The 21,627-nt window shown below is 42.3% G+C and overlaps 1 protein-coding gene and 1 long non-coding RNA gene across 3 annotated transcripts in view; both read left to right on the top strand.

Moving 5' to 3' along the window:
- The window catches only part of LOC310847238, a 410,873-nt gene that overhangs the window by 102,984 nt on the left and 286,262 nt on the right, over positions 1-21,627 (top strand). The window lies entirely within an intron of this gene.
- DOK5 (docking protein 5) overlaps positions 17,585-21,627 on the top strand; it is a 54,937-nt gene continuing 50,894 nt past the window's right edge. Inside the window, exon 1 of one of the 2 annotated variants that reach the window (XM_083744688.1) lies at positions 17,585-17,990. In XM_083744688.1, coding sequence (XP_083600814.1) covers positions 17,925-17,990 — 66 coding nt within the window. In that variant the 5' untranslated portion in view covers positions 17,585-17,924. The remainder of the gene's footprint in view (positions 17,991-21,627) is intronic. The other variant, XM_083744689.1, reaches the window with a different exon arrangement.

Raw genomic sequence — 21,627 nt, 5'->3', positions numbered from 1 at the left:
ATACATTCATCTTGATAACAGCAATACGTCCTGACAAGGAAAGTTTCAATCTTGACCATACATCTAGATCTCTTTTAATTTCAGACCAACATTTTTCATAATTATCTTTAAATAGATTTCTGTTCTTCGCTGTTATGTTTACCCCTAGGTATCTTACTTTTTTAACCACATTTAATTCTGTCTCTTTCTGAAACCTTTCTGACTCTAAAGGAGTCAAGATTTTTTCCAAAACCTTAGTTTTTTGCTTGTTAAGTTTAAATCCCGCCACTCGACCAAACTCATGAATCAGTTGCAATACCCTTTTAGTGCTAGGCTCTGGCTCCTGTAGGGTCAAAACTAGGTCATCTGCAAATGCTTTCAGTTTATATTGTTTCGCTCCGACCTGAATACCTTCCACCAACCTGTCTCCTCTAATCATATTCAAGAGCACTTCCAGGACCTTAAAAACCTTTTTCAGCTCATTATATATCATTTCCCAGAAGGCCTTAACCCTGGGGCAAGTCCACCAGAGGTGAAAGAACGTTCCTTCAGTTTCCTTACATTTCCAACACTTATTATCTGACAGGTGATATATTTTTGCTAGCTTGACTGGGGTGTTGACCTTTAAAGCCCTAAATGGCCTCAGTCCTGTATACCTGAAGGAGCGTCTCCATCCCCATTGTCCAGTTCAGACACTGAGGTCCAGCTCCAAGGGCCTTCGGGTGGTTCCCTCACTGCAAGACGTGAGGTTACAGGGAACCAGGCAGAGGGCCTTCTCAGTAGTGGTGCTCGCCCTGTGGAATGCCCTCCCATCAGATGTCAAAGAAATAAACAACTATCTGACTTTTAGAAGACATCTGAAGGCAACCCTATTTAGGGAGGTTTTTAATGTCTGATGTTTTATCGTGTTTTTAATATTCTGTTGGGAGCCGCCCAGAGGGGCTGGGGAAACCCAGCCAGATGGGCGGGCTATTTATTTTATATTATTATTATTATTATTATTATTATTATTATTATTATTATTCAGCTAAATTCTTCTCAGATTCGGCCCACTAAAATGAATGAACCAAGTTAGTGGCGTCCATTAACTTCAGTGAATCTTCTCTGAGTGTGGCTAACCTTGACTGCCACCCATTGATTTCAAGGGGGCTAAAGTCTGAATTTTCCCAGTAGTGATGTATGGAAGTGAGAGCTGGACCATAAAGAAGGCTGGTCGCTGAAGAACTGATGCTTTTGAATTATGGTGCTGGAGGAGACTCTTGAGAGTCCCATGGACTGCAAGAAGATCAAATCTCTCCATTCTTAAGGAAATCAGCCCTGAGTGCTCATTGGAAGGACAGATTGTGAAGCTGAGGCTCCAATACTTTGGCCACCTCATGAGAAGAGAAGACTCCCTGGAAAAGACCCTGATGTTGGGAAAGATGGAGGGCACAAGGAGAAGGGGATGACAGAGGACGAGATGGTTGGACAGTGTTCTCGAAGCTCAGTGGCGTAGCATGGGGGATGCAGGGGGGCTGGCTGCACTGGGCGCAACATCTGGGGGGGCGCTCGCACTCGCAGCTCTCTGCCCCTACCTGCCCCTACCTGGGTTAGGGGGGCAAATTATTTGCCTTGCTCCGGGTGCTGACAACCCACGCTACGTCACTGTCGAAGCTACCAGCATGAGTTTGACCAAACTGAGGGAGGCAGTGGAAGACAGAAGTGCCTGGTGTGCTCTGGTCCATGGGGTCACGAAGAGACGGACATGACTAAATGACTAAACAACAACAACAAAGTCTGAATATGTTGCTCTGGACCAGTCCACTGTGTTTGCCATGATATTATATACGGCATTTGCTCTGTGATTATTCATTTGCATGTGGAAGCGAACATTTAGTACTCTAGTCATCAAGTCATCAATTTGGCTTTGTAAACCAGCCCTTCAATGTCTTAAGTTGTTGTGTTGCCCTTTGATGGTATACATCCAGCAGCAGCAACTCCTGCCCCCCCCCCCGAAAGTAGATCAAAACATTCAGCTGAAAGTTGCTTGAAGATGCAGTGAAGAATGAATCAGGTATGTATGTAGGATTTTTTAAATATAAAATAACCCAACCCAGGCATATAAATATAAATTTATGGCATTTATAATTGCTAACATAGAATACGAGGCGTCCTTCCACCCCCAAAGGACAACCTCATTTAAAAGTTATAATTTTACATGAACGAAATGACTTATTCATCTCAAATGCATTGCCTGTAAATTATTCATTGGCATAAAGCACAGAATAAAATTATACCAGCCAGTAGAAATCCTTGTCAATGGATCATCCTTGTTTCTGCTTTCACAACAACAGATTTTTCTTTAGTGCCTGCAGATTTTTGTAAACGATGTGTCTTTCTGATGAAGAATTCGTATACGTAGCATACCTGAAAATACCCTTATCGTCACTGAAAACCAGACACTGGAAACCCTGATAAACCAGGCTTCTTTCGACTTTTATTTATTGGCCTTATCTCGTGTTTTGCACTTCCACACTTCCCCGAATGCTAATTTCCTTTTGAATGGGAAAACACGGACACTGACCAGTAGTCCATCTATAAAATGAGCCCTGCTGGATTGGGCTTAAGGTCCAACCCTCCCAAACTCTTACTGGGAAGAGTTGTCCGTCAGCTGCCTCCAGGAATTCAATAAACAGGGCATGAATAACAACCTTGCCCTGTTTTTGACCTCACCTGGCAGCTATTAGTTTTCAAGGGCAAACTGCCTCAAAGTGTAGTTTCCATCAGTGGTGTAGGGACCCAGAGTTACAGGGTGCATATATGCAAGGACCTTTTACTGTAGCAAATCTCTGTCTCCAGTGTCCTAGGGCCACCCAGTTAGCACAAAGGGGGCACATTTTAGTCACTGTATGCTCCAAAGCTACGCATAGCTCAATTGGTAGAGCACAAGACTATTAATCAAAAGGTCGTGGGTGAGCCCCACATTGGGCAAAAAGATTCCTGCATTTACAACGGGTTAGGCTATATGACCCGTATCATCCCTTCCAACTCTGCAATTCTGCAATTCTTTGATTTAGGAGCACTGGAAACCCAAAGTATTTCAGTTTCAAGAGAATGGTGTGCAAGTTCAAGAGAATGGAGCAACTTAATTTCATTTCATTTTGGTTTGGTTTGTTATATTCCTGTGCCTCTTTTCATTCATGTGAATCTCAAAGCGGCTTACAAACAATAAATAAAAATGACATAATAGAACATTACAAATACAGCATAAATCGTACAGAGTAATTAACAAATCCTCAGTGAAACAATAACAATCTATAAAACGCTCCTAACAAGGCAAGGACTGAAAATAAGCTAAAGCAAAACATATCAATTAACAAATCAATGCAGCATTTATAATCTATAAAAATATAAACCACATTAGCAAATAGCAGCCAAAAGTAAACTGTTAAGTTCATGCACACACTTTCCACACCCCAACGACTCATAATATTTTATTCTGTTCTGCTCATTAAAATTCCTGGCACAGTGACTCCCTTCTGAAGGTTTCTTGGGCTGGAGGTGGAACCGCCCAGGTGAAACCAACCACCCCACGATGGCAAACAGAGTCTGTCTCCCCTCACATTTCTTCTTCTGGAAACAGCTCCCTTAGGCAGGTGGAAAAAGCCATTGCCTGCTGGCCAACACTCAGAAAGAATCTATGGGAGTACTCCCATGCAGAGAAAATAGTAGGTCTAAGCCAAAAGGCAACACATGGAGACCTGCACTGGTCATTGCAATGCACCCTGAATTATTATTATTTTATCATTATAATATTATTGTAGAATCTTAGAAGAGGTGTGGCTGTGACTATAATGAATGGACCCTGAACTTTACCCATTGCACTACTGGTTTCCATATAGTCATCAGGTCTAACGTCCATTGATAAACTGATCCTCCATGAATTTTTCTAATCCTTGTTTAATGCCATCTACGTTGGTAGACGTTACTATTTATTGTGGGAGCTGTGTAAAGTGTAACATATTCTTGCCTGTTCTGATTCTCTCATTCTTCATCTTCCCTGGATGACCTTGGCAGACAGGAACTCTCTAAGGTGCTTACCATCAGCACATCATGTGACAATGAATTCCAATAGTTATTTATGCATTGTGTGAAAAAACATACCGGTATTTTCCTATGGAAGGGTGCTCATTCAATGCCTGTTTCATGGCAGAATTTCTAAACTGTATTAGTGGTTGTGAGTACATAGCTGTGGGTGGCATAAAATATGCATCTTAAAAATATGTGCTGTTGTATATTTTCCCAAAATAACTGGGTGGCAGATAATTATATACCAAGTGGGGACATTATGTAGGAAATTAGATATTGCAAGGCATTGTTTAAATTATGGAGACAAATGTGAGTTGGCTCTCACAACGATGCAGAATATATTAGACCAGGATTAACCATTTTCTAATTGGGACAGGTGTTTTGCTTTGAGGAATCTTGTGCTTTCTGAAAAAAATCTATTGAATATGCTTTACTTGTATATTTGTGTTTTTCACTTGTCTTTTAATGCTGTGAACTACCCTGAGATCTATGGATGAAGTGTGGTATAAAAATTTAATAAACAACAACAGGTTGCTGAAACTATCTGAAAGATTATACCAGTCTAGGATTAGTTTTTTTAAAAAAAGTACAGTACTGTTGTTTTCTTTTTAAATGCAATCTGCTATCTCTCATCCTTTATTATTACTATTATTATTATTACCTTTAACCATCTAAGAAACTTTTTGAATTCGAATCGAGGAATTGATTAATGAGCTTTACTGGGAGAATCTCACCTGCAGCTGACTCCTCTACTTTACACTAATCAATCACAGGAGCAGAACTGACATGAGGTTGCTTCTTCTTCTTTAAGAACCGTAAACCTGATTTTTTCACATGTTCAGATTCAGCACAATAAACTGTAGGTGGTGGTGGTGGTGATGAAGTGTAGATAAAAATGCAGGGTGACTCTAGCCTTTATTGCTAAGAAACAAATCATTAGAGTATGTACCAAACACAAGTTTTTGTTTGGACTCCGAATGCATCAAAAGCACTCCAGAGGGTACCTGATTTTTTTCCATTAAAAAGTCTGCAACTCCCCCGCTCCCTATTTTACAGAATTAGATGACATAGGCATAGTAGCATCCCTTGAGTGGATAAACTTGCCAAATTAAGAACAAATAGGTCCGGTGGTTTTTGGGCTTCATACCTTTTCTACTATTTATGCTAAAAATAATAAATCAGAAGGTTAAATGTGGTATGTGCACATTCTACTAGGTGCCATTAAAGTCTATGCTTTTCCTCTCTTTTTTTGAGGAAGAAGATGTTTTCACTCCCTGTAGTTTTGTGGGGAAAGATTTGCAAAATGTCATGCATTCTAGAGGTAAAGGTAAATGACCCTTGGACAGTTAAGTCCAGTCAAAGGCAACTCTGGGGTTGCGGCGCTCATCTCGCTTTCAGGCCGAGGGAGCCAGTGTTTGTCCACAGACAGTTTTCCGGGTCATGTGGCCAGCATGACTAAATCACTACTGGTGCACGGAGGACCGCGACGAGTGCCAGAGCGCACGGAAATGCCGTTTACCTTCCTGTCGGAGCAGTACCTATTTATCTACTTGCACTGCCGTGTTTTTGAACTGCTAGGTTGGCAGGAGCTGGGACAGAGCATTGGGAGATCACCCAAGTGTGGGGATTTGAAACACCGACCTTCCGATCAGCAAGCCCAACAGGCTCAGTGGTTTAGATCACAGCGGCACCCGCACATTGTAGAACTGCTGCTAGGAAAGTAGCCAGTAAATTTTCAGGAGGATAGATGAAGGGTGAAATATACTCGGAGACTCCTGCCAATCAAGAAGCTTGGGTACCCCCCACAAAAAATTACAATTTGGAAAACAATTGGATTATATGATATGTATTGTTATAATTTGGACTAATTGATTTGATGTGTTTAATTTGGAAATATGAAATTTAATAAAAATTATTTTCAAAAAAAAAAGAGAGAGAGAGAGAGTAGATTTCATGCTCTTTATTCACCTCATAGTGGTGAGGAGGAATGAATGTTTCCCCAAAATATCTGCTTTATATACATTATTTACACAATGGGCTGCATGTGATTGGCTAATTCCTAGATTCTCCTAAGGGCCAATCAGGTTGTGGATTCACTTCTACCTGGTTTGGGTGGCTCCTGCAGATCAATCATACTGTTGCATTGTTCTAGGACTAATCAGACTGCTGCATTTTGGATCCTATTGTTCTAGGACCAATCAGAGTGCTGCATTTTGGATCCTATTCAACTCAGTACATAACAAAGGGGGTTGAAATAAATGGGGAAATGATAAAAGCTTCAGTCTCGAGTTCTGCTCAATTGGCACCCAAAGTCTCAGAAACTAAGTGCAAAGCTGATTTGACAGAAGTGGCTGTGTGGGCATGTGACTGAGCCAGAAGGCTTTGAAAGTCCAACATTTTCCAATCAAGCACCCTAACAGAATGGACAGAGAACACAAAACAGAATGGACAGAGAACACAAAACAGACAAGACCAAGGTGATATATTACTTCAGCACCCCTCCCTCAAAGCGCTGTGATTGGAGGGCCCTGATGAAACCAATCCCTCTGACCTGTCAGTCACAAAAGAGGTCTTCCATTCTACCCTACCCACCCTGGATTCTTTGTGAGCAAATGTTTCCAGTTTGGCAGACATGCTGTCTGCAATGCTTTATCAATATCTAAATTTCCAAAGCACCCCAAAATATTTTGGAGGTCCCTGTTCCAATTTGGGGCACTTTAGAGAGATGCTGCTTTGGTTTAGAGATGCCCTGGACCTATCCAAAGCTCCAGTTTCCATTTTGGATTCACACGGAACAACAGCACACCCCAAATGTGTAGACTCATAATCTGGGGAACCGGGTTTGCGTCTCCACTCTTCCACATGCAGCTACTTGGTGACCTTGGGCTAGTCACACTTCTCTGAAGTCTCTCAGCCCCACTCACCCCACAGAGTGTTTGTTTTGGGAGAGGAAGGGAAAGGAGAATGTTAGCCACTCTGAGACTCCTTTGGGTAGTAATAAAGCGGGTTATCAAATCCAAACTTTTCTTCTTCTTCCCAGTCCACCTCACCCAGTATTTTCTGCTCCAACACAGTGGCTCCCCAGAATTTCAGTCAGTCATTCCCCTGTATTTTCTGCTCCAACACAGTGGCTCCCCAGAATTTCAGTCAGACATTTCCCCGCCCCCATCTCCCGCTGCCTAATGCTTTTAACTGGAGATGCCAAAGACTGAAACTAAGGCCTGGTGCCAGAAAAAGCATGTGCTCTACTGCTGAGCTATGGTCCCTCCTTAATGGATATGTACAGCTTGTTTTGAAAGAAAAGTTTATTTCTCCCTGTCTCTTTCTTTGCAAAGCAAGTAAGTCTAAATCAATCCTTCTAAATTAAGAGAGAGAGAAGCAGCATATGTGGGGAGGCTGTAAAGAAAAGAAAAGAGCTAAGTAGAAGGAGTGCTGAAAATGGAGAGAAAAGGCAGCATTGTTACTTCTGCAATTAAAAGGCTCAGAGGTTATTGAGCTCTCTTTTTCATCATGGTAATGATTGGCAGAGAAAGGGAAATGTGGAGTGGGAAAGATTCTATTTTATTTCAGAGTGCGCATCAAAACTGAAGTTTTCATTCCTTGTTCTTGATCAGAGAAAATGCCAGAGAGTTCACAAAGTTTCAATCGTGTGAAAAGATGGTCTGGGTCAGGGCCACCAACAGGGAAGTACAGGGGCCAGTAGGGTCCTGTGTTTACATTTTTTAAAAAAGTAAGTCAATCAAACATTTCTAAAAAAGTTATAAAACAAAATGCAAAGACAATTCCAAGGCTTTGGAACGTGGCAGGCAGCACCATAGTTAAGGATGCCTAATCTCTATTGCTAAGCAATCACAAGAAGAAATGTTGACTATCCCTAGCTGGGACTCAGAGCAGCAGCAAAGCAAGAGAATCTGGATGGAGGATACTGGAGTATGTTTGTTTAAGCATTTTTCTTGTGTCCACATGATTTCATTCACTCCCCAAGTGTGCTGCCTTTGCAGAACAAAACACAATTACTTGGAAATAGCTCTCTTGATATAAGCGAGGCTTCCTTCTGATTGAGAAAAAATGTGATATTGCATTGCCCTCCTCAGATTTTCTAAGTCCAACCTTTCCCCCCAGACTACTACTGGTCTGCTTTTCATCACTGGGCTGTTATTTATCAATCGGCTGTAACCATAAAACAAAAATATAAAATGCAAAATGAATAAGCAAATAAAACCATAAAATAATGAAGCATTTTACAACTGCAGCAAGTTAAAATTTCCAGAGACTGTACTTTAACACAAACAATTTTGCTGTTTATCAAGGTGGGCAAAGAGTTTTGTGTGAGAGTTCTGAAACTGCACATTTGCTTTGCTTGTTGTGTGTTTGTAACTTGGTTTTCCTCCTAAAAGCTCTAGTCTGTGTTCCATTGTCTTCCCCCCTTTATCTTCACAATGGCCCTGTGAGGCAAGCTAAGCTGAGAGTTGGTCTTCAGCATGTAATGGAAACTACATATGGACTTCTGTGGTGAGGGAATCTCATCACTTTGGGGCTGCCATAGAGGCTACCCTGCCTAGGAGAGGTCCTTAGCACCTTCCATTTTTGCATTTGAGAGTCACGTGTAAAAATAAATAAATTCAGAAAGTTTTTAACTGAAGCTGATTTTAAATGGGAGAATCACAGTTTTCATTTTTGTCCTACAGTATGTATTTTTGGATTACTGTTGTGGATTTTATTTTGGTTGACTGTAATGTTATTGTGAGAGTTCTGTTTGTTTTTAAAGCAAACTGTGCAGAGAATTTTGCTTATATGCTGGTAGAAGTTTAATAAATACACCCTTAAAAAACCTCCACCAGCTGTTGATTTTATCTATTGTTTTGTATTCTGTACCTTACAATGGCATGCAGAGTTCCCAGATGGTCTTCCATCTCAACCAGACCAAAGAGCTGCTTAGTTTCCGTAAGGTCCCTATAAATAGTGCATTTATACCACATCCTTTCTATAACAGGGATGGGGAATCTGTGGTCTTCCAGATGTTGTTGACCTTCAACTCCCATCATTCCTGATCATTGGGGCTGATAGGAGTGGTAGTTCAGGAACATCTGTAGGGGCATAGACTGATCTACATGGAATAATTGGTTCAAGCTGTAGCTGCTGGGCCATCCCAAGACATTTTGGGACCTAAGAAGGGGTGAGTGAAGATCTACATGAGGAACAAGGAGAGAATCCAATCAACATTACCTGAATCAATGCTTTTTGTGGGAGGAGATGCCCATTCTGAATAATGTCAGTTGGGTGCAGAGCTCAGAGGGCAGCCTTCGCCATTTCCTCCCTAAGGGAGCCATTCACTGAGAGGTTGCTGTAGAGGCAACATGGGTATGGGATTCCAAGGAGGTTTCAGATCCAGCCTCCAAGGGGGATGCCACAGCCATTGTTGTAACTTTTGATGATCGCCAAAGCAATCCCAGAAAGCAGTGCTGGCACTGCTGACTTGTGCCAGGGTGCCTGCCTTAAATGGGACATTCTGGGATCAAAACAAAAGCTAGGATTGGTTTCTGCGATCAGGGACACCCTGCTTAAGTTGTGAGGTATGGAAAACAGCATTCTATTGTCACCATTACACAAGGTTGTGGTGTGTGTTGTATGATGCTTGTGGTTCTCACAACAGTTCCTCTGGTTTGCAAATGTGCTTACAGACCTAAAGACAATCCCTGTTGTAAATTAATAGGATAGAATAGAATACTCTGTGCTTGTGGCACATTATAAAGACTGACATTTCTTACTACCATTATCCATTATTTTTGTTCATTCATCTATTTATACCTACAGATCATGTGATCAGTGTGATGTCATCTTGTAGGAAGAAAAGAATGTGGGCAGACACCATCACATGCAGCTAAAGCTTAGTTACAGCTGAGAATGAAGATTAAAAGGATAAACTAAAGATCACACGAAAAGGGTAGGCTTTGAGGATGAATTTGAAGGAAGGTAGAAGACATTTCCATCGTGGCATAGCTGCTGCTCTTAAGCAGCTGATTCACAGCCCAGTATAGAGAAGCTCTTTATAGGTAGATATCTGAAAAGCATTTTAAAGAACAGTTTTTGTAGCATTTCAATATTCATTCAATGATTCCTACAACTCCACTTCTACAAATTCGTTAGAATCACAAACACATGGAAATGCATTTGCACACAGCCTTTTTATTTTCCCTTTTTATTAGTGTGAAACAAAGGCCAGGTCACATTCAATATTGATTTCCTTATGAAGAAGACATCGTGGCTTCTCTGGATAAGCCCTGGAACAAGCGACATTTGGCATGACTCTACAGATTTCAGATTAATGGGCTTCACTAGTTTGAAGGCTGAAAGGAATGATCATAACCTTCTAGTATTAATCATTTCATGACAGTCTTTCCTAATAGCACCATTTTTATACCTCTATGGTAAATTTAGCTTTCAGTGTTAAATCTCCCACTGCAGATCATCCATCCTCACAATGTCACCGCATATTTTCAGCACCAAAAATGTTGAATAAAAATGGCAGGGAGAGAGAAGAAGAAGAAGAAGAAGAAGAAGAAGAAGAAGAAGAAGAGAGGGAGGGAAGGAGGCTAGCAAGGCATTAAGCTTTCAATCAACCAGAGAAGGCTTTAGATCAGTTTTGAGCAATGTGCAAACACACAATCATGCTATGGCTGAACAGGGCCCACTGAGGTACATGAGACTGATAGGGAACTGATCTGGAAGGAAAAGAGCATGTGATGGCACATAAAAACGAGCAAAGCTAGCTGGGTAATACATGAGGGGTCTGTAAGGTACTCTTTGTGTATGTTTCTCAAACTAGGACTCAACAGCTGAGCTCTTGCACTAGGGATGCAAGAAATTACATAACATATCTATGCTATGTCCTTTTTATGTAAATTATGCAACTTAAATTGTCGTTACGTTATTCCATTACATTCATTTCAATGTAAATGAAACACAATGCAAAGGGGAGGAAAAGAAATCAATTTCCTATAATGTAAACCCTGAAAGTAAGTATAGCAGTGAATTCTGATTATATTCACTGGATTTATTTGTGTTCTGGACCTGGGAGGAATATGCAATCACTGGCAATTTCCACTCCTCTTTCTGTTTTTGTCAGAAGTCTCTAACATCCAATTGCATTTTTTCTCTTGCGCCACTAGTGCTGTGTGTCCGCTGGGTGGAAGATCTAGCCCTGTCACCTGACTGAGCATTATATGGCAGACATTAACCTCTCCTGTCGATAATGACCCTTTCACCCGTAAACTGCAATACTTTCCATTACAGTTCTGGAAAGACACTCCACACTGGAATTATTTCCTATTCCCCATTTGTGGATTAGATGGTTGATTTGCACTTTAACTGCTGGTGTCTTTGTTTCCTTAATGCTGGTTTTCTTGTAGTGGTTTTTGCTAAAGTTGGTTGTATGGTACTGATCCTGTAGGCAGATCAGAACCACCTTATGTTTTAATATTGCTATGTATTGCATGGATATTTTATGAGATGGTAGCACACACCCATAAACCCCCACACCCTTCCTCCCGCCATCTTGGATTATATTGGATGAAAGTAAAAATTGACACTCCCTCCCTGTCTGCATAAAGTAATTCTTGGGTAATCTACAGTCAGGTAGCCCGGAACTGAGATGGGTCCAGGAGTGCCTGAAGGCAGCAATCACAAACCCTTGATGGAGAATGAATTCCATCAATTAGGCATGAACCCATTTTCCCTTCACCACCTGCTGTTCACCAGATCTGCTGACCATCACTGTTTCCATTTAGTCTGGGTTCTGCTTCAATCAGTTCTCTGTTGCCAAAGCCTGACACACTCATTAGTGAACTGGTTCATTAAGACTTTGCCATAATTGCTGTGGTTAGGCTAAGCTTCAGTAATCACCAGAAAATGTTTATTTGCATTCAGGAATGGGCGAGAACCAGGAAATACTTTTTTTAAAAAATGAATCCTAATGTGCAATGAAAGAGAGTTCTCATTTGTTTGTTGTGCTTTTCATGGAAACCGAAAGTTCTTCTGTGAATCCAGATAAAACCAATTATCTGATGCAGACAATAAAGCATGAAATGTCATAGGAGTTTTGGGAGAAATATCCTTGGGGTATCCACTTTCTTCCTGGTTCTCTGACTACCCATTCAAATTGATTAGGTAGGCATTAAATGACGAAAGAAGACCTTGAAGGTCTGTACAGATGGAATTGTTCTGCCGGAAATAAGACAACTTGAAATAGTTCAGGGGGGAGGGGAGTAGGGATAAAGAAGAGAGAAAAGAAGTATTTGGTTCTGACTCAGTAGCTGTTCAGACAGGCTTGGGGGAGCTGTTCATATTTCTTTCCTGTGACAAGGGCTGGTTTGGGGGGGGGTGTGGATCAGTTTGCTGTAGTTTAAAAACAAGTAGCATTTAAGAAACTGAGAAGAGTCTGCTAGATCAGTGGCTTATCTAGTCCAGCATCCTGTTCTCACAGTTGCCTGTGTTAAGCGCTCAAGCAAGACCCAAGCATAATAACTGTTAAGCTCTGGGTGAACATATCAGACAACACAGCGATTCTTCAAACAGCTCTTGTTTATTCACAGGCCAGAACAGAACTGAACTGAAGGGTGAGAACTTCAGTACATAACAATAACATTTCCTGTTCCTGTGCTTTTCAGTAACTGGAATTCAGAAGCATCACTGCCTCCAGTGGTGGTGGCGGTCGCGTATAGTCATCTTCACCACTGGCCATTGGTAGCCTTATCCTCCATGAATCTGACCAATCCTCTTTTAAAGCCATCCAAGTTGGTGGCCATCACTGCCTGCTAGGGGAGCGAGTCCCATAATTTAACTATGCGCTGTGCCAAGAAGGACTTTGTTTTATCTGTCCTGAAACTTCCAACATTCAGCTTCCTTGGGTGCCAATGAGCTCTAGTGTTATGAGAGAGGGATGATTTATTTGCTTCAATCTAAAGATCCCTTTAGATGTTTATAAACTAGTGATGTATGGAAGTGAGAGCTGGACCATAAAGAAGTCTGATCGCCGAAGAATTGATGCTTTTGAATTATGGTGCTGGAGGAGACTCTTGAGAGTCCCATGGACTGCAAGAAGATCAAACCTCTCCATTCTTAAGGAAATCAGCTCTGAGTGCTCACTGGAAGGACAGATCCTGAAGCTGAGGCTCCAATACTTTGGCCACCTCATGAGAAGAGAAGACTCCCTGGAAAAGATGTTGGGAAAGATGGAGGGCAGAAGGAGAAGGGGACGACAGAGGACGAGATGGTTGGATAGTGTTCTCGAAGCTACCAGCATGAGTTTGACTAAACTGCATGAGGCAGTGGAAGACAGAAGTGCCTGGCGTGCTCTGGTCCATGGGGTCACGAAGAGTCAGACACGACTAAACGACTAAACAACAACAACAACAAAGATTCCCTGCTTGTGTGCTAATGTAGATCCTACATTTCTGGGTTTTCCCAATCATTTCCAAGGAGCCGGGAGGACCATAAGCCCATGCAAAACTGACCTGACTTTTGAAACAAATGTGGAAGCTCTTGTAGAGCAGACATTTCATGTAATCATTGGTTCTCTGTGCTCACAAAAGATGAGCAGGGTGAATATTTAACACATGGGTCTGGAACCTGTGGCCCTCCAGATGTGGTTGGACTCCAGTTCCCATCAACCTTGGTGACCAGTGGTTAATGGTCAGCAATGATAGGAGTTGTAGTCTGGAAACATTTGGAGGGTCACAGGTTCTACACCCCTGATTTAATCTTTTCCACATTCTGAAGAAATTATGAGTTGTTTCTCTTACAGTTGAAAGATACTTTGATCAGATGCATTCACCAATCCACCTTGAGGGAGAGCCTGAGAAGCACAGCTGGGCATGAAGACCCCTCAGTGGATGGTTTCTGAAACAAGCAGACGGCTTCAATCTAAATATTGGACATTCCTTTCTCACAACCTCTCAGAAAAAAATCTCAGCTACATATCGAAATGCTTTTTCCCCATGCTTACCACAATGTAATTTTATAATTATCATCCATTTAAATTATTAACAACAGGGCTAGCCCATAAATGTGACCTTTTGTTCTCTCACAATTAGAAATGCTAGCACTGGTTTGAGACAACATAATAATGCTATTGTGGAAAATGCTGAAACACACACACATTCATTTCCATTCAAGATTGCAGCTTGCACAGAATGAATTTAATAGGAAGCCTGATGCCAATACAGTGGTACCTCGGGTTACGAACTTAATTCGTTCCGGAGGTTCGTTCTTAACCCAAAACTGTTCTTAATCTGAGGTGCGCTTTCGCTAATAGGGCCTCCTGCTGCCGCCATGCCACCAGTGCATGATTTCCGTTTTCACCCTGGGGCAAAGTTTGTAACCTGAGGTACTACTTCTGGGTTAGTGGAGTTTGTAACCCGAAGTGTTTGTAACCCGAGGTGTTTGCACCCCGAGGTACCACTGTACTTTGCTAGCAAAGGTCCTCCCTCAATGCGGGGAAGAGATGTCTTATGAAGCACTTGTGTGTATGCAGAGACTTCAGAACAGGATATTTATAGTGTTCCTAGAAACTGCTGGCAGGAAAGCTCACCACCACCCTCACCACTTATGGCTGCTTCCACCAGCCGAGCAGAGCTGGGCCTCTCACCAAGGCCACCTGAAAGAACTTCCCTGTGATGAAGAGCACCATCTCCATCTGCTTTAGGGTGGTGGTACCTTCTGGGCCACTGAGCCTTTCCTGCCAAAGTGGAGGGAGAAGGGAGATGCTGATCAGTCACCTTGGAGTCACCCTGGCTCAGAGGGACAAGTGGGATATCGGGTGTGATGAGTGTGTGTGTGTGTATGTGTGAAGGGGAGTGCCTTAGGGTGCAGCAGCACCCCTGGGTGCTTCTTCTTGTCTTCTCCTTGAGTCTAACCATCCCTTTCACCACCTTTCCTTCCCATTCTCCCCCCTTCCCTTTTCTTCACACTCAGGAAGACACTGGCTGCATTCAAATGGAAGTTTATTCACTTTCCTCCACGTATCCCTAACAATTACTTTATGCATTACATTTTAGCTTTCAAAAAGATGTACGTAAAACCCACTTCCAGAAACCTAATGGAATACTGCACATGTTTGGCGCTCATTTCCATGTTATTTGATTTCAGGAGTGCGAAAGTGATGAAATTTGAGGCAGTATACTGTCACCCAGTTCTTTCCTGCTGCTTTTATGGGTGAATCATTGGGAGAACAGAAGCAGGCATGTAGAAAAAGTGGGTGAGGAGTAAAGACATTTTCCAGTGATGTTCGTCACTCTGTCACAGAGTGTGAATGAAGTTTGGCACACCGTAGAATCATAGAATTGTAGAGTTGGAAGGGATCCCAAGGGTCATCTAGTCCAACCCCCTGCAATGCAGGAATCTCAACTAAAGCATCCATGGCAGATGGCCATCTAACTTCTGCTTAAAAACCTCCAAGGAAGGAGAGCCGACAAACTTCCAAAGGAGTCTGTTCCACTATCAAACAGCTCTTACTGTCAAACAGCTCCATGCTGGTATATTGGTCACAATGCAACAAGTACTGCAGTCTGAACAGAATATTAGAAAACGGGACAGAAGCTTTAGTATTATAATCAGTAAAACTAATGCAATATTCCCCATGCTTGAACACACCCAGGCTGGATCTATGCTGATTGTAAAAACGCTTAAAAAAGAAACGTTCTATAGCTCTCAATGGAATTTTACATTGTCAGTTTTACATTGCTCTGCAGTGCCCTCTGGTGTCACATGCTTATAACACATTTATAATATTTTAAATTTTACAGGAAAGATTAGTCCCCAGTCTGTTCCCCTGTCGTCCATTTCTCCTCTTTCCTTCTTTTTCTTTATTTCTTTTTCCTGCCCTGTGTCAAATTCCCATGCTTTATCCTTGCTTACAAACCATCTCTTCCTGTTTGGGAGCTGCTGCTGCCAGAAATGAGGCAGGCAAGCAAAAAGGCCCTTGGCACGCTGCCTGAAAGTGTCCCTGAAAGTGTACTAAGACCTGCTGGTCCTCTTTGGCTTACAGTTTGTGAAACTCTGGTGGACTACCAGACGACCATACTGTATAGAGTTGGGGGAGGGTCAGTCTAGATGATGCCCTGGATCCCTTCCAGTTATTGGGCTCCTTTATCTGTTGGGTTAAAATGTATAAGAACAAGCTTGCCAAACCTTTTCCTTCCATTGAGGTAGTGACATTGGCTAGCCAGTTAAGAACCACACTTAGCATAACCAAATACTTGCTCTGTGCCATAGAACAAATGGGCCAATGTTAACCCCCCTCTTCCTCTTACTTATGGGGTTCATCCTGGAAGCCCCCAACCCCCCAGTGACCCAGTCCAACATTGTGAGTACTATGGGACCTGTTCATTTTATTCTTGTTCTGACTCGGAGCGTATGACTTGTTCCGTATTTTATGTCCTGCGTTTACATAACCACTCGCTAATGGAAATTCTTCTCGCTGTCCGCCAGGTGAAAGAGCAACAAAATACACTACAAAATAATAACAGCACCTATAACATATTATTACAAAAACATATTATAATACAAAACATAACAGCATACTATAACATATTATTACAAAATAATAACAGCACCTATAACAAACAATACTTTTGTATTTGAACGAACAAATGAATAGAGGACACTATTGATAGCTGGTAACCCTCTTAAGTAAAGATAAAGGGACCCCTGATCATTAGGTCCAGTTGTGGCCGACTCTGGGGTTGTGGCGCTCATCTCGCTTTATTGGCCGAGGGAGCCGGCGTACAGCTTCCAGGTCATGTGGCCAGCATGTCTAAGCCACTTCTGGCAAATCAGAGCAGCGCATGGAAACGCTGTTTACCTTTCCGCCGGAGCGGTACCTATTTATCTACTTGGACTTTGACATGCTTTTGAACTGCTAGGTTGGCAGGAGCAGGGACCGAACAATGGAAGCTCACCCCGTCACGGGGATTCGAACCGCCGACCTTCTGATCAGCAAGTCCTAGGCTCTGTGGTTTAACCCACAGTGCCACACGTGTCCAGGGGACCTCTTTAGGTTGGCGGAAATGCCCTCTGCATCTGCTCAGGGGCACCCATATTCCAGGAGTTCACTCTTGATGCTACTACCAATTAGGTGCCAACACAAAGTCTCCAGCTGAAAACCCGATTTTCTTGCCCCCACTTTTTTTTAATGCCAAGGACGCGGGGGGGACGACCCTATGGCCTTCCAGAGGCACTCCATTTCCCATCAACCCCACCCAGCATGGCCAGCTGTCAGGGATGATGGGAGATGCAGTCCAGCAAAACATCTGGACTAAGGTCCACAGGTATCCTCATCCCTGAACCACAATCAGGCGAGCCCTTCTTTCCCGGCGCAGCTCAACCCGCTTTCAAAGAGGGAAGGGGGCAAACAGACGTCGTTATATATAAGTGTAGCATTTCTTTCACCCAGGCAGCGAGTGAGGGCGGATCTCGCCGCCCACAACCGGGGAGGGGAGGAAGGAACGAGGCTTGGGGAGGGGGAAGCTCTCTCTGGGCTGATTCTCTGATCTCATCGCACAAGCCAGTCAGCTGCGAGCTGTCTGCCTCTCTCGTCAGCTGATCCAGCAGGAGAGCTTTCCGTCTCTCATTGACTCTTCTCCTCTCACTTCCCAAGTGGATTCCTTCCTTCCTTCTTTTTTTTTTAAAAGATAGCAGCAGCAACAAAACTCTTGCCGGGGAGTTTCTGGGTCAGGAGGAGGATATATTCCGAAGGCTGGTCGGTGGGGGATTTAAAGCAAAACAACAACACACAGCAGCACCACCCAAGCCCACAGCCCCAAACTGGATTGCATTGCAACTTTGTTCCAACTCCGCTCCTTCTGTTCCCTCCGTCCAGGATGGCTTCCAATTTTAACGACATAGTGAAGCAAGGGTATGTCAAGATAAGGAGCAGACGTTTAGGAGTAAGTATTTTTATTTTTTTTAAAAAAACAAACCAACCAAACCCCTCCACTGGCGTTATTGTACCGTGTTTGATTTATCAATGGGTCGGTGTTGTTTAACCACAGCGTTGGCCACGTGCGTTGTGTGCGGTTGTCCGAGGATCCGAAAGGGAAACAAGGTTGCATGCTTTATTTTTATTTTATTTTTGACTGTGCAAAGGGCCAGTCCTTTTCCAGGTCTCTCTCCACTGCCATATGTGCATTATAAACATAGAAGCAGCTTGCAGTGCCGTGCAAAGGACATTTCTCGATAACGGATACAAGCGGGGTGGAGGGAAGGAAAGCCTGCAAAATCCACACTGGCTCAAATGCTACATTTCCAGTGCCTTAGCTGTGTTTGTGTGTGGAGAAAGTAGCAAGCTTTGGAATGTCACAGAACTCTTCTGTTATGGGGTTTGTGGAGGTGAGGCTCATTTCTGAAGATTTATGAGCGTGCTTAGATAAATTTCTTCTCCAATCATATTAGAATTGTCTACGGGATCTCCTAGTCAGCCAGTGTCCCCTCTTAACTTTTCACTTTCAGAAGAGGAGCTAGCAAGCAGACTTTAGGACTCAGTGGTTCAGTGCCCATGCACAGTTCCCATTCATTTCAATGGGGCTCGCCCAAAAGAACTTCCTGGCCGATTAAGAGTGTTGTAGCACCTTAGAGATAAGCAGCCTGATGCTGGACAAGCTGGCTCAGAAATAAGCCCTGCAGGATTCAGTGACATTTACACCCCAATAAATATGCCGCGGCAGTAAATCCAGTGGTATTTTTGCATGCAAAAGGTCTCTGGTGAAAGCCCTGGCATCTCCAGGTAAGTCAAGGAAAGATCTCTGTCTGGAACCCTGGACAGTCAACAGGAAACCATATGGACCAATGGTATGAGTCAGTATAAGGCTGCTCCCTACATTCCTATGCTGCCTTGAACATTGATAAAGAAAGCAGATAAATAATTTTTTTGAATAATGATCAACAACGTAATATGCCTAGATGACAGGCAGCAGTAATGCATTTGTTTCTGAGCCAACATGCAAGGGTGCTATTGTGGTTCTTTCATGGACAGTCCTATCTATGTCTAATCAGAATTGAGTCCCATTGACTGAAGTCCCATTGACTTCATACTATACCCCATTAAGTGTGTATAGGATCGCAGGCTGCATGAGCTGGCGCAGACATCAAGCTACAATGGGAATGTAAAATTCATATTGGCCGCAATGTGACAAATATGTAAAATTCACATTGGCTGCAGTGTGACAAATATAATCGTGTAGGTAATTGGAATGACAGTTCTTGAATATCATAGTCTCGTATTAACAAATCACCTGTTTGAAGGGACACATGTCTTGCTACCTGACTAAATATTAGATGTTCCTTTCAAATGTGTATTGCTCAGCATGGATACAGATGCAAATGTGAGGATGTCATTTCCTACATACATGGCACTTGTCGGAAACCTCTGCAATGCATCTTTAGGTCTAAGTTTCAGTGTCAAAATGTTGCCAAGGATGCCCCCTCCATGCAACATTTGGTACCTAAAAAAAAGCCACAGTCTTTAGTGTGCTAAGTGAGCATGCAACTCTCCACTTGGTTGGAGAGTTTGAGGAAACAGGAACCTATACTATTCAAGTGGGGTTGATATTCAACAGAACTGCTGGCTTTAAATGTTCACAAAGTTTCACGGTATGGAAGGTGTGTGTGTGTGTGTGTGTGTGTGTGTGTGTGTGTGTATAGAAGAAATACCTTGTATGAATATGTGTGTGTTTAAAGATATATCTCCAGACCAGTGCCTTATTGATTGCAACAGAAACTGATGCCTTAATTTCCTGGTTTGACTATACATTTTACATTCAAGCAATTATTTCATTTATTTACACTTCTGTTCCATTTTGTACTCTAGGTTCATGAAGGTTTATGTAGCAAACCTATGATAGTCTTAACTCCGCCATCATGCTCTCTGCCACACAATGTTGAACTACAGTGATCCATATTAGGACTGGGTTCTGGAAGTCTTGGGTTCAAATTTGAGGGAGGCACATAGTTCAATGCATTGCTTGCATAAGATTCTGAGTTCAATCCCAGGTATCTCCAGGTAGTGCTATGTGAGACTCTTGTGTGAAAATCTGTAGAGCTGTTGTAAGTCAGTGTAGACGTTACTGAGCAAGATGGACCAATGGCAGCTTCTTATGTTTCTATTCTCACCCATTGATGAATTTACTTGATAGACGTTGGCAACTCACTATAGTTCTGCCTTGGTTCTTCCATCTGCGAAATGGGAACTATGACCGATCTTGGAGATTGCTCATACAGAACATATAACTAAGGTGTCTCATGTGGCAAGTAGCAGACAGAAAAATAGGTGATGCCTGAATTCCAGATCTGAATTGCAAGTTGACTCCTAGAGTTCTCACTAGGAATGGGAAAAATACAAGAGATATGTACAAAAATATACCCATGGTTTTTCGTCTATGGCAGCATTTGAATGACCTTCGATAAAGAAATATAGGAGAAATAAGATTAACGGTACAAATTGTTGTAAGAATGTATTAGAGAATATATAAAGAATAGATTAATAATGGTAGGTACATTTACTATTAGAATAAAAGCATACAACGGGAATTGACAGGAAGTCCAAAGTTTTTATGATATTTTTTGTTAATAACTTTAGTTAATAATCACATAAAAAGTAGCATAAACACAGCTGGAGCTTAAGGTTTATAACTATGTAAGAAAGGACAGGTATATGGGGGTTTTGTGTGTGTGTTCGTGTATAGGATTGAAATCTAGATTTACTATACGAGATGTACTATATATATATATATGTAATGTATTATAAGACTATTAATAAAGCTTATAACATTGCAAAGAAAGAAAGAATGCTAAGGAGCCACAGAATAGTCACTTCCAATGGTACAGTAAAAGTGGGAAAGGTGGCCTGTTGGGAGAAGGAGATAAAGCTTGCTAGTTATTAAAAGTTTCAAACAGATGATGCCTTGCGAAGATCATAATGAAATATGCCAAATTGTACCGTGTGCTAGGGCCCTCAGGTACAGTTCACATTAAATTGTCACCTCAGGTGTGGTAAGCTTTCTGTGATTATTGTGCTCATCTATGGCATTACCCTTGTTAGCCTTGCTGTAATTTTTTTTTTAAGTGTCTGAAACAAACGCAGCAAAATGGTCAGTGCTGCTGCTATCATTATATTGCTAATTAATTATGTTTTGCACCAGGTGTAATGAGAAAAAACCACCACCAGGTGCTTGTTTAGATGGGAGCTCAGGTGGAAAGAGGTGCTTATATTTTGTTGAGTACACTTTATATTGAATTCATGGTGTGGAACAGACTCTCTTGCCAGAGTGGTGCATGCTCTAGTTATCTTCTGCTTGGACTACTGCAATGCGCTCTACGTGGGGCTACCTTTGAAGGTGACTCGGAAACTGCAATTAATCCAGAATGCAGCAGCTAGACTGGTGACTGGGAGCGGCCGCCAAGACCATATAACACCAGTCCTGAAAGATCTTCATTGGCTCCCAGTACATTTCTGAGCACAATTCCAAGTGTTGGTGCTGACCTTTAAAGCCCTAAACGGCCTCAGTCCTGTATACCTGAAGGAGCATC

This window comes from Podarcis gaigeae, assembly GCF_964106915.1.
Source record: "Podarcis gaigeae genome assembly, chromosome: 6".
In the NCBI taxonomy this organism is placed as follows: domain Eukaryota; kingdom Metazoa; phylum Chordata; class Lepidosauria; order Squamata; family Lacertidae; genus Podarcis; species Podarcis gaigeae.
The sequence above is the reverse complement of the archived record's forward strand: the minus strand, read 5'-3'. Positions and strand labels throughout refer to the sequence as shown.